We start from the raw sequence: 13,330 nt of genomic DNA on the forward strand, positions 1-13,330 counted from the left end.
GTTTTAAGAAAGATATGGTAAATTTATTCAACTAATGGTAAACACTTTTTCTAAGCATTGTTCTAGGTTCTGAAGAATCAACAGTGATTGAAGAAACAAAAACATTTACTCCCATGGAACATACATTTTAGTGGGTTTTTTAAATCACAGATTTGTCATTTTTTTAGTCTATCAATGTGTGCTTTATATATTTTGAGGTTATGTTATTAGGTGCATACAGATCAGGACTGTTACAGCTGATCTAGTTAACTGTTTTTCTTCAGGATATAATGATGTTTTTAGATGTAAAGTCTATTTTGTCTCGCAATAATATTTCGATATCTGTTTTCTTTTGGTTAACATGTTTCAAGCATATTAGTTAGAATATTTGTTTGACAGTGTGGTAGTTCTGCTTCTCCAGGTCACATCCAGATCCAGGTTGCCTTTTTCTTGTTGCTCAGCCACAGCACATTGGGCAACCTATCAGTTCAGCAAATGTTAACCAGAAGAAAACATGTGGTAATGTCCACATGGCCAAAGTTGGCTCATCACCTCATCCACATTCCAGAAAAGGGGCAAAGAGAAAGCAGAAAGAAAGCATCAGCCTCTTAAGGTATGACTTAAACCTTGCACACATAAATTGCATACGATTTAGCAACAGAATAGTAATGCAATTTAGGCCGTAGACACAGTAGATAGGTGGTTTGGGTTCAAATACTGGCTCTGGCACCTCCTGGCTGTGTGAGTATAGACAAGTCACAATCTGTGCCTCATTTTCTCCAATTGTAAAATAGAGATACTTATAATAATATATATCTTATAAACATTAATCAAGTATTGGTTATTATTATTACCTTTATTTGTCTTCTGCAGTTTCTAGAATGCTCTTCTAGAATCACTTCAACCATATTTATTTTGGCAGTGTATTTCAGATTGTTCTATTACGTCACATTATTTGATCCCTTATAGTACCATTGTGGTGGTGATTAACTCTCTCTCATGGTGGACTATCTTCTTACTAAATTTTTATTTTTCTTATTTTATTTTATTTTTTTTGATACGGAGTCTCACTCTGTCGCCCAGGCTGGAGTGCAGTGGCACAATCTCGGCTCACTGCAAGTTCCGCCTCCCGGGTTCACGCCATTCTCCAGCCTCAGCCTCCCAAGTAGCTCGGACTTCAGGTGCCTGACATCACGCCCGGCTAATTTTTTGTATTTTCAGTAGAGATGGGTTTCACCGTGTTAGCCAGGATTGTCTCGATCTCCTGACCTTGTGATCCACCCACCTCGGCCTCCCAAAGTGCTGGGATTACAGGAGTGAGCCACCGCACCCGGCCCTATTTTTCTTATTTTGTACTGAAGTTTATGATACTGTAGGAGCTATGCATGCCTCACTCTAGAAGAAAATTTCAGCTATTCTGACATTAATAATTAATTATTATTATCATAATAATAATTAATATGATACTAAACAAGTCACTCTCTCCTGTATCTGAGTTTATCCTGGGTATCTCCTGAGTAGCTAACATCCTTCTTTTTCTTACCAGCGACTGAGGAGAGATGGCCTTGTGTTGGTTAGACAGAGCAAAGTAGTTCTGCAGTCTGTCCCAGGGTTCTCAGGCTACACGTCTTTATTTAGGGTGATTCATTTTTATTTATGTTTAGCCCACCATAGTTCCATGCTGAAGATGTAAGGAACAATAGGGTAAGCAAGCCAGCCAGCATATTCTTCCCATACCGATGAGCTTTTCACCAGAGGAAAATGCCCTCTCAGATCACAGAAACAGTAGCTGTGTAGGTGTTGCTAGTGGAGAAAAAAAAAATGTTTGGTATTTAAAATAGAAACATAAAATTGTTAATAAGTCTACAGACAACTTGTATTGCATGCAGAAATAAAAAATGAAGTCCTAGTACAACAATACTGCTTAATGTTGGATTCATTTTACAGAAGTTTAAGATTCTTCACCTCAATGAATGAGATTTTAATAAACAGAAGTGTGTTAGAATATTTGCGGCATCCAGGCATTGGGTTTGAGCCTCAAAATAAGGCCAGGGATGACATTTAAGTAAATTCAGAAGTAAAAAGCAAATGGAAAACACTTTTAATGATGTGTCACATAATGTAAAATATGAAAAATAACTTAGAGGTTATATACTCCATCCTCTTGCTTCAGGGTCCCTAACAGGCATCTCTCACTTGAGCATACCCTGTGATGGGGAGCTCACTGCCTTGCAGTGAATCTTTGATAAATATTGGAAAGTGATTCCTTATGAGATAATTGCATATTTTGGAGGTTCCCCCACCATACACACATACACAGAAGAAATGTCCTCCCCTATAGTAATTCAATATATCTCGATAGTATTGCACAAATATCCACTAAGTGTCTCCTATGGGCCTAGAACTGTGCTCAATTGGAGATAAGGAGTATTGTCATTTTCATTTTGCCTGTGAGAAAAAGAGTTTTCGGAAGCTAGGTAGCTTGTCCAAGGAAACGATTGAGCAGAGATTTGAACTTAAGCTGTCTGGTGCTGGAATTTAAGCTGTCTGGCTCTAGGACTAGGCCTTCATTCCCTGCATGATTTCAGAATTCATGATTTCATGAATCATGTAGGGAACCCAGATATAAATCAACTGATAATAACAGAATGTGACAAGTGTGAACAGAACTGTACATTAGGAAGCTAGGAAAGAACAACTAATTCTGCCTGTCCAGATTGGAAATAGTAAGTTTTGAAGACCTAGATACCATCAATGCCAAAGTATTGTTATCATAATGTTGTTTCATCTATTTTAAGAAAAATCTGTTTCTTCTACTTATGACATAAACATGCACTTCAGTATCCCCCACCTCACCTTGCCATCAGTTTTGGAATGTGCTAAATTCTCAATACTACTGAGAAATGCCCTTATTACCCATCTTGCAAACATTTCTGGGGCTGCTTAATAACACTTTGTACCCTTCTGTTCAGAGCACATTCATCTTATTCTCCTCTCAAATTCTCTGTTAAGTAAATTTCATACTACATAGCATCAAGAGGAAAGTGACCATTTATTTTAGATCTCTGTCTATCTATCTTAGACGATGTACTTTTCATGGAATAGTGAGTGAGACAGACACTTGAGTCAGGTGATGTTTGAACTAGGATGTTCCCAGAATTAAATGGTAGTCTCATAAATTGGATCTCATGAGTACTTGAGTATCTGAAAAGTAACTACATGGAATAAATTAAACAGAGGAAAACTCCTGGCTATGCCATTATTAAACTTTTTGAAAAATATGGTCTTTATTTGACATTTCTGAGTATGGCAACCCATTCCTTGGAAATAAAGAATGTGGCTCCTAACACATGAGTTTCCCCCTCCCTCTCCCCTCCCCTCCCTTACCTTCCTCCTTCTTCCTTCCCATTCCCTTTCTTTCCCTTCCCTTCCCTCCTTCCCTCCCCTCCCATCCCTTACCTTCCCCCTTCCTGTTTCCTTTTTTCCCCTTCCCTCCCTTCCTCTTTCTTCCCCTTCCCTTTCCCTGCCCTGCCGTTCCCTTCCCTTTCTCCCTTCCCTCCCTTCCTCTTCCCTTCCCTTCTCCTGCCTTGCCTTGCCTTTCTTTATCCCACGGAATACGTATCTTTTGCATCGGAAGAAAAAGTTGACCCCTTTTGGAGCTCTTTGGGCTTTAAAGGTTTAAGTGCCAAGTGAATGCTGGGCTTGTTTGCCTCCTTTAGGAAGCCCCCTGTGGATGATTCCACCCCTCATTGATAGTCGCCTTACTTTACACTCCCCTTTCTCTGCCAATTTAAAATCATTCAAGATCAAGTTTATCATAATAGTGAACATCAATTTACAATGCTCTTTTCCAAGATAACTTCTTTTCAAACCCTTAAAACTATTCTATGAGGTAGAGATGGTTCATAGTTGTACAGTTGAGGAAGCGGGCTCAGAAAGTTTAAGGTAACTTGTTCAAGGTCATATAGCCAGTGGACCCAGGATTTGAACTGTAGTCTTTTAACACTCAGTTCACATGTTACCTTGTCTATGAATCCTTCTTGATGGTCCCTGCTTTCCTTGCTGTAGATCAATTCCATTCTATATTCCCCTGTGTGCTTTGTTTATACCTTTGTTCTAGCACTTATCACATTGTATTTTCGAAGCAGTGTATTTAAATGGATTTATGGCTGGTCTAATTTGGTTTAAGGTTTTTTTTTTTTTTTTTTTTTTTTCCTGTTAGATTATTTACTTCCTAAGGCCTGAAATCTCTTCTTCATTATTTGGCCTGCTGGACTTCACCCAGTGCTTTGCCCGTAGTATGTATAAATTTAGTGTTCATGGAGAAAATAAATCAGTGCACCAATGTGAAGGACAGGGGCTGTGGTTTCTTTGTATCCTGAGTGGAACCTAGTTCAGAGGTACAGTCACAATCACTTTTAAAAAATGTTGAATAATAATGAAATACTACATAAATCCAAAGGAAATTCTTAAAATATTTAGAAGGTATGTTTTCTAGGAAGAAGGCTAATTATTAGAATTTATTTTTTATTCTAGAGAAGAAAGAGAGAAAGAATTAAAGAAATAGGAAAGAGAAGTCACTAGAGAGCCCTTTCACATCCCAGAGCAGGTTAGGATCTTGAGAGTTCTACCCTACTCTGACAAACAATTACTTATAAGACAATTCTGGGGTTTCAGAGCCTGCATTACCTGGTTCCAGGGACCAATCATGAGCTTCGTTGTTTTGGAGTTGGCTTGGAGGACATTTATAAGAAGGATGTGATGAAGTTGCCCCTTTTTCTGCAGAAGATAGGCAAAGAGAATCCCATGAGTTGGGTAACATGTGGGACAGATTTTGCATTCCGTGTTTTGAAATTATGGGTGGGGGCCGGGTGCGGTGGTTCACGCCTGTAATCCCAGCACTTTGGGAGGCCAAGGTGGGCGGATCATGAGGTCAGGGATTCGAGACTAGCCTGGCCAACATAGTGAAACCCCATCTCTACTAAAAATACAAAAAATTAGCTGGGCATGGTGGCGTGCGCCTGTAATCCCCGCTACTCGGGAGGATGAGAAAGGAGAATTGCTTGAACCTGGGAGGCGGAGGTTGCAGTGAGCAGAGATCACACCATTGCACTCCAGCCAGGGCGGCAACGCAAGACTCTGTGGCCAAAAAAAAAAAAAAAAAAAAAATTATGGGTGGGAGGGAGGGTGTTTACTCACTGCCCTGGAGATTTGCATAAACAAGAAAAGAAGACTATTTTCTTGTTTAGTCTTTTAAAGACTTTTCTCTCATCTGGAGAAAAAAATAATAATAGTAGTAATAATAATAATAATAAAATAGGCCAGGCGCGGTGGCTCACACCTGTAATCCCAGCATTTTGGGAGGCCAAGACGAGCGGATCACGAGGTCAGAAGATGGAGCCCATCCTGGCTAACATGGTGAAACCCCATCTCTCCTCAAAATACAAAACATTAGCCGGACGTGGTGGCGGGCACCTGTAGTCCCAGCTACTTGGAAGGCTGAGGCAGGAGAATGGCGTGAATCCGGGAGGCAGAGCTTGCAGTGAGCCAAGATCGCGCCACTGCACTCCAGCCTGGGTGACAGAGTGAGACTCCGTCTCAAAATAATTAAATAAAATAATAATTATTATTGATCATTTTTGTGTATCAGGTACTATTTCTAGACAATTTACATGTATTAACTTTAAACTTGACAACAAACCTATTAGATAGATGGTATGATTACTCCCATTTCACAGATGAAGAAACTAAACTACAAAGAAGCTAAGATCGAGCTGGGCATGATGGCTCACACCTGTAATCCCAGCACTTTGAGAGTCTGAGGCGGGCGGATCACGAGGTCAGGAGTTCAAGATCAGCCTGGCCAACATGGTGAAACCCCGTCTCTACTAAATATACAAAAAAATTAGCCGGGCATGGTGGTGCATTCCTGTAATCCCAGCTACTCGGGAGGCTGAAGCAGGAGAATTGCTTGAACTGGGACCCAGGAGGCGGAGGTTGCTGTAAGCCGAGATTACGCACTGCACTCCAGCCTTGGCGACAGAGCATGACTCCGTCTCAAAAACAAAACAAAACAAAACAGGAAAAAAAAAAAAAAGAGGCTAAGATCTTGGCCACGTTTTCACAGCAGCTAACAAGCAGAATCAGGATTTGAACCTAGGCTGTGGAGTACCAGAGCCCATTCTAAATCTGTATGCACTCTGAAAGTGTCTTCCAGGGAGGTGAGCCCAGTCTGTCTCTCCCAGACTTCAAGACCCTTTGCAGTGGTCCCTATACCTATTGCGATGATTCTGAATAAAGTCTCCTGTACCAAAAAAATAAAAAGTATTCTCTAAATCTTTAATATTTTATCCTATAAACAAACAAATGAGATTATTCCTTCTTTATTGTGATAACATATTATGATAACTCATTTTATTTGATTCCCTAAAACCAGATAGAGATTTCCATGGTGCTGAGGATACAAAGGTCAGACCTTCTATAGCTGATCTAAGCTTAGTGGAGATCTGATATCCAATGTAAGCTTAGTGAAGACAAACAGGTTGTAAATGCCCAAATCTCTCTATGAGAAACTAATTAAGCCCTGCCTTTGAGTAAAAGAGAAAAAAATATGCTTCTATATTAAAATAACTTCATTTGGAGTTCAAAGGAAGCTAAATAAGGTTTTCACAGGAAGATTTCATATTTTTTTAATCCTTAAAGAAATGTGTATAAATTTCAATGAAGTAAATGTCCCAGCTACATTATTCAAACCCAAGAGATTAAAAATATTTTTTTTCCAACATCCAAACTCCTGATATCCCTATTTCAGCCACAAGGAGGACAAGGGAATAACTATGGATGTTTATTAGAAGGATAAGTTAAAGAGGCAGAAGCAGTATATACATTCTCTAAACTATAAATTTATACAAGGATGCCATTATCTTTTTTAAATCAAATACTTGTAGAAGTGATGTCTAAAAGAATAAAGCTTCTCTTTTATATCTCCAAATAGAAAATATAATCAAAATCTGCTTTTATGTAGGATGGCTTTTTTAAATAAATAAGCAGAAGGATGAATTATGTGTCTATAAATAAATCTACTGACATGAAATAAAGCAAAGTTGAACTGTTTTGTGGTTCACTGAAACCCTTAGATATATTTATAGCCATGTTAACAGTCCCCAGTATTTTTTCAGGACTTTTATTTCATTTCACATTATGAGAGTTTAGTTGTTTGTTTTTCTCTCCCTGAATTGCCTTCTGGAGCCCTTTGTAGAGATAGAAAGTAAGGATCTCTACTCTTCTATTTGGAAAAAAAAAAGGGTCTTCACTGAAAAGCTTGGGGCTCACACAGAAACAGGCAGTTCTGATGCTTTCTGGTCTGCCTGTTTCTGTGCAGTTCATATGAGATATGCCTGAGAAGAACAACTTGACAGGTAGCTCCTGCTGGCAGCAAAGTGGCAAGTCAGAGTCTATACAAGTGAGGAGAGGCCTGTGCAGAGATAAAATGTACAGTACTGTAGGAAACAAGCAGATGGACAGAGCAACTTTGCATTAGATTCCTGATGCCTGACACATTTAAATACAATCACAAGGCTTATTTCAGAAGCCAAAGAATCTCCAGACTATCGCATAGCCGAGGCACAGACCAAAACAAGACAAAGGGTCTGATGGGTAAAGATGCTCATACCTTACTCTGGGACATTCTCTTGCAGGGTGAGGATGGGGTGGGGGACATTTAAAAAGCAAGAGGAGAAGGTCTATAATACCAATTATAAAGCCTGAAGTAATAGAGGGGTTTTTAAAAATTGTATTCCATTTAGAAATTTCAGGATCCAAAGAGTATGGTTAGGATTCCGTGGGGGGTTTATTCAAGTGGAGCTAAGCGTGGTTGTTCCTGTGAAATTATTTATATTTTTCAACTTGAAATCTGGGTGAGCATAGTGTTTCTAAATCTATTTCTCTTCTTTTCTATCTTAAAAGTGGACTCTCATTTTCATCCTGCAGCTGTACACTTGATTCCCAAGTGTTGTCACTCAAGGGACCCTCTAGAAAAGACAACTCAAAAGGAAGAGGAGAGCTTTTGATGGTAGGACAAGGGATGACAAATCCTTCAGCTGGAACTCTAGCTACAGGCAGTATTTAGAAAGTGTCACTGGAGCTAAAAATCTTTAAAAATGTATTTAATGTGTTAGACTAATATAAGCTCTAAAAGACCTAAAAAGAACAGGATTCAGAAAAGAAGTCAAAATAGGAATGTGTTAACTAGAGGGAGGAGCAGGAGGGATAAGAAACACATGAAAAAATTAACAGTGGGGTAAATTGGAGAGAGACATTCATTTTATTAGGATAATTGGGGGTTGTCTCTTTGTAGTGGAAGAAGTAAAATAGACCTGTCTTACATTTGTCCTCCGAAGAGTCTTCTCAGTATTTAACTGTGTTCCCAAATGGAATCAGCCTTACCGAAATTCATGGTGACTTCTTTTGACATTTTGCAAAAAGTAAATAAATAAATTATAAGTATGACAAGTGAAATGAATAGTTCCAGCTGTGATGTACCAGCAGCATTTCCAGATTTTGTACCGCATTAAGGATTTATTTTCTCTTTATTGCCTAGCAGAGAATTAATTGGAAGGTCCATCTAAGCTTCCCACACATCCTCAGAATGAAGTCAAAGCAGTCTCCAATGCTCAGTGCCAATTAAAAAAAAAAAAAAAAAGAAAAACAGTAAGTGGGTAGGTGGTCAGTTTACCGACTCTGGAAAAGCTTGTCTCTGAGGATTCACACTGCTAAAGCCAGACAAATGCATCGGCAAAATTAATGGCATGAGGAAAATGTGAGTATGAGATTGGCAATTGATTCACTGAGTTCATTCATTCAGCAAGTATTTACTGAGCTCCTATGATGTGCTACCTATTGTTCCACACACACAGAAAACAGGGGAGAAAATGAAGAAGACTCAGCCCTCAGAGAGCTTATGACCATTTTGAGATAAACTATGAACAAATATACAGATAAAATAATTTCAGACACTGGAGAGTGCTGTCAAGGAAATAAAACAAGGTAATGGGAGGGGATGCCCTTCAGGGGTGGTGGTCAACTTTAAGTGAGGACCAGAGACGGTCTCTGAGGAGGTGACACTTGAAATGCACCCATCACATGAAAATCTTGGGGAAAAGCCTTCCAGACAGAAGGGGCCAACAATGCTATAAAGGCCTTGGGATGAGAAAGAACTTCCCACCATCAAAGCAGAAAGACCTGGGGAACTAGAGAGTAGGGAGGAGTGGGGCATCTGGCAGGAGATGGAGCTGAAGCATTAGAGGTAAGCAGAGACATCTAGGCTGCCTTAAGGCCAAAAGTGCAGTGGAAATTCATCTGGGGACTAAATCAAGGAGTGGTTGAATTGAGTGGAAATTATGATGGATATTTAGGATATTAAGAATTTTTTTCTGGCTTTTCTAGCAATAACAGCATAAGACCCTAAACATGTACTTAACCTGTTCCTCACCTTTTTAGCACTTCAGTTTATTTTTCTAGTGGACAAAGAATATTGTCACTGTTTGTCAGGTGCTCTACCAGATACTGTGTATTTTCTCATTTTAAACCCCCAACAACCTCGAGAGGGAGGCATTTTCCTCATTTTACAGAGGAGGAAACTGAGGTTTCAATGGAATGTCAATAAACCACCCCTTCCCCTTGCTGTGGTGTCCCTGAGAGCATGCTGCTGGTTTAAGACACTGCGTGGGGGCACACCCAAAAGTATGGAAGACCCCCCATTTCCTGGGGGGCTGTGGATCCTGGACCACCCTTACAAATGAGAGCCAAGGCAGTTAGGGTGACTGTGTGCATCATTTGCTACGGGCAGCTTGGAGCTTTTGGAGGACACCAATTTCAGAACCAGAATACCAGTTCACTACCATAAATTCTGAAATGGACTTGATGTATGACCTTGAGGGCAAATCACCTGTAGGTTTGGTATCTTTGTCTGTTAGAGAGACATAATGCTATTTCCTCAACATCTCCCTGGGTTGTCTCAAGGATGAATAGGGCTGTCTTAATCCCTGTTCTTTATCCTCAGGGGGTTTGAAATGAGAGTGGAGTATATAATAGGTGCTATAAGCTCCTTTTAAAAAAGCCTCCTAAATACAACATATGTATGTTTTAACCAGCAAGTATTGTTCACTCATCTCCCCTTCCTCCCTGCAAATGTAATGGGCTTTTTACCCAAGGTGAATGGTAGGAGGGAGTCAAAGCTAGCAAGACCTGTGTGGACAACGACCTGGCCTGAGAGGGCAGCCTGTTGGGTTTGTCCTTCCTGCGCATCACACATAGTGGAGGGGTGGATGCTGCCTGGTCCACAGTGTTACCATGTCCTGGAAGAGCCTTGGGTCAGCCCCCTCCTGGAGTCACAGATGGCCACGACAGAGGACATGTGCTACTCTGGCTCTCCCCTGCGTGTTCAGTCTTGAGGTAAACACCGTGCTGTCTTTGATGCCCAGCGCCCAGGGGACTTCACCCACCTGGGGCAGCCCTTCTGCAGCCAGTTCCGGACAGGCCAGTCACTTCTCTTTGAGCCAGCTGACTTGGCCCTCTCCCCTTCTGAAGTTTTTGATCAGGACTACAGGCGCGGACGATAACCTCTGGATTTTGAATCCCAACAGTGTCCTATCCACCACCGGGGGTGGCAGCCACCTTCTGGAAGGACTGCCAATCACGGAGCCCTTCATCCTTTGGAGTCCCCGGGCCACCGCTCCACCTTCACTTTTGGGAGTCCGGACTCAGATTCCCATCATTCGCCCTGCGGGAGGGGCCCTGGGCATTTTAACCCCGGGAGACACATGCGCCTGGAGAGTGGTCGCCCAAGCCACCGCCAGGCAGGGAGGAGCGCGCGTGCGGCACCACCTCGTGCAGCAGCTCCAGCGCTCGCGCTGACTCAAGGGGTTTATTTTTATTTCTATTTGGAGCTACTTCGGCCTTAGCCGCCGCGCTTAGTTTTCCTCCCAAATTGTGAAAAGGTGCCTTCATGGCCGGAGTTTGTTTCACGCGCCTGGCAGAGGAGCAGGGGACGGGTGATAAAGAAGGCGCAGTGTCGGTCTGTCGGTGTCACACACGCGCGCACACACGGCGGGGCGGGAGCCGCGCGAGCGAGAGGAGGGCGGGCGGCGTGTGTTGGAGGCTCGCGCGGGTGTATACGAGCCTGTGGTTGAATGGGGAGGGCCGGGATTCCGGGTCGCTGTGGCCCCTCCTTCCTCCGGAGCCAGCCAGTCCCTCGGCAGAGCGCTGGGGCTGCACTGATTTGCTCTCGGGAGTGCGCTATTTGCATATGACTTGCCCATTTGTGAATTTGGCTCCCCAACTCCTCGCTTCACTTCACCTGTGCCTCCCTGGTCCGCGCACTTCGCAGGCGCCCGCCCGCCTCTCGGCCACCTCTGCCGCCTGCCGGGCACCTCCTCTTGCGCTCTCGCTGATTTCGCCTACCCACCTCCCTCCACCCCGTGCCACGTTGGTTTGGGTGGCTGCTGCGCACCGGGTTCCTCCTCCTCTCCTTTTTCCCTCCAGTCCTTCTTATTCTCTTCCTCTGGCTGCGGTGGCTGCGGCTGCTGCTGCTGCTGGTTTTCATCCAGTTGGGAAACCCAGGAAGCCGGCGGCTGCTCCGTGGCGCTAGTCCAGCACGCGCGGGGTTAAAAGCCTCGCGCCCTTCCGCGGAGACTCCCAGGAAGACCCGAAGAACTCTTCCACCTGCCGCCCCCTTTTGCCTGGCAGTTCTGCATTGCATCTCATGGAAGTGGAAACAGGAAAATAAAGATGTTCAAACTCCTTGGATGTTGGGATAAACTCACCTGAACCCACTTAGGGTTCGGGCTGCCTCCTTCTCTTCCTTCATTGCCACCTTTCCTCTGCGTGGCTCCCGGGAGTGTGCAGTTAAGTCATCAGACTCGAGGTGCCTAGAGATCCGGAGGAAGCCGCGCCGGTCTTCCCCTGACATGCGTGGCATGCCGGGGCTCCCTAGGAGGTTTGCTGTACTTGGGAGGACCCTGGCATTCTAAATTTCAGCCCCGGGAAAGAGAAGGGGCTTTGCCTTTTATCTTTTTTTTTTCTTCTTCTTTCTTTAAGTAGTATATATATATTTTTTAACTGATTCATTGTTTGGAAAGCGCATATTGCTTCCCTCTTCCCCGAATTCTGGCAACTCTTCCTCCTGCTATGATGGGCCCTTGGGCATCATGAACTTCATTACTCGTCACTGGCTGGAATTCAAACTGCCCATCTGTAGTGGTCCCGTGCGTTGACCATGCACCTGAGAATCCACGCGAGACGGAGCCCTCCTCGCCGGCCGGCCTGGACGCTTGGGATCTGGTTCCTGTTCTGGGGATGTATCGTCAGCTCTGTATGGAGTTCTTCTAATGTAGCTTCCTCCTCCTCCACCTCTTCCTCGCCGGGGTCTCACTCTCAGCACGAGCACCATTTCCATGGCAGCAAGCATCACTCAGTGCCTATTTCTATCTATCGTTCCCCTGTTTCCCTTCGAGGAGGGCACGGTAGGTCTCTCTGCTCTTTATCCTTTTAATGGGGCATAGGAATTCCCTAACACACTGGCCTTGCAGGTAGTGTCAAAGGTGGGAAGAGAATTTTAAAAAAATGAATTTAAAATGATGAAAAGCATCGTATGTCCATGAGGGAAGCAAATTTCTACTTTCTCATAAGGGTTAGTGTTTTCTGCCTCTAGCCCCCGACAACCATCTCCACTTTTCTCTAAAGGGTTCTTTTCTCCTTAGCTCCCTCATTCATAGCTGCACAGACATCACACTCTCTCTTTTGCAACCTTCTACTTTCTCCACCCCCACGGAGACGGGCAACTTATCAGGTGAGTCCCAGTGCTGTACTTGGAGAAATATTTATTCACCTTGCTTTCACCCTTCTTTGCTGTGGTCTTACTTGGGAGCTAGTGGGGGTGGGGTGGGAATAGCTGACAACAGGAATCAGGTTTTCAGCCTGAAGTTGATTGAACTGTTATAAAGTAGCCTGTGTGGTAATGGTCAGGGAAAAGTAGCTGAATATAAGAAGGCAGAAAATATAATTAACAACCCGTGGCCATTTGTGTTGATTCTGGCAGCTTTATGTTTGTCCGCATGTCTAGTGGAAAAAGCAGCTATCTCTGAAACTACACATCGAATATTGCTATCAGAGAGGAAGCAATATGTAACATAAGGCTAAGTTCATTTATAATTTACCCAAGTGTAAATGATAGTAACTTCGATTCCTCGTGTGTGCAAATGTTATTTCATCTTCAGGTAGCAGAGATGGGCTTGTTCACACAATACAGGTACGATGGGTTTTACTCCAAACAACCCTCCTTACATAGCTATTG

General features: G+C 43.0%; 1 protein-coding gene across 44 annotated transcripts in view; it reads left to right on the forward strand.

Annotated features, from left to right (window-relative positions):
* Positions 1-13,330, forward strand: part of NRXN3 (neurexin 3) — a 1,691,350-nt gene that overhangs the window by 1,105,522 nt on the left and 572,498 nt on the right. For 5 of the 44 annotated variants that reach the window (XM_024231187.3, XM_024231188.3, XM_024231189.3 and 2 more), the window contains exon 1: positions 10,974-12,500. In XM_024231187.3, coding sequence (XP_024086955.1) covers positions 12,254-12,500 — 247 coding nt within the window. In that variant the 5' untranslated portion in view covers positions 10,974-12,253. 44 annotated transcript variants of the gene reach the window in all.

Source organism: Pongo abelii, chromosome 15 (assembly GCF_028885655.2).
Source record: "Pongo abelii isolate AG06213 chromosome 15, NHGRI_mPonAbe1-v2.0_pri, whole genome shotgun sequence".
Classification (NCBI taxonomy): domain Eukaryota; kingdom Metazoa; phylum Chordata; class Mammalia; order Primates; family Hominidae; genus Pongo; species Pongo abelii.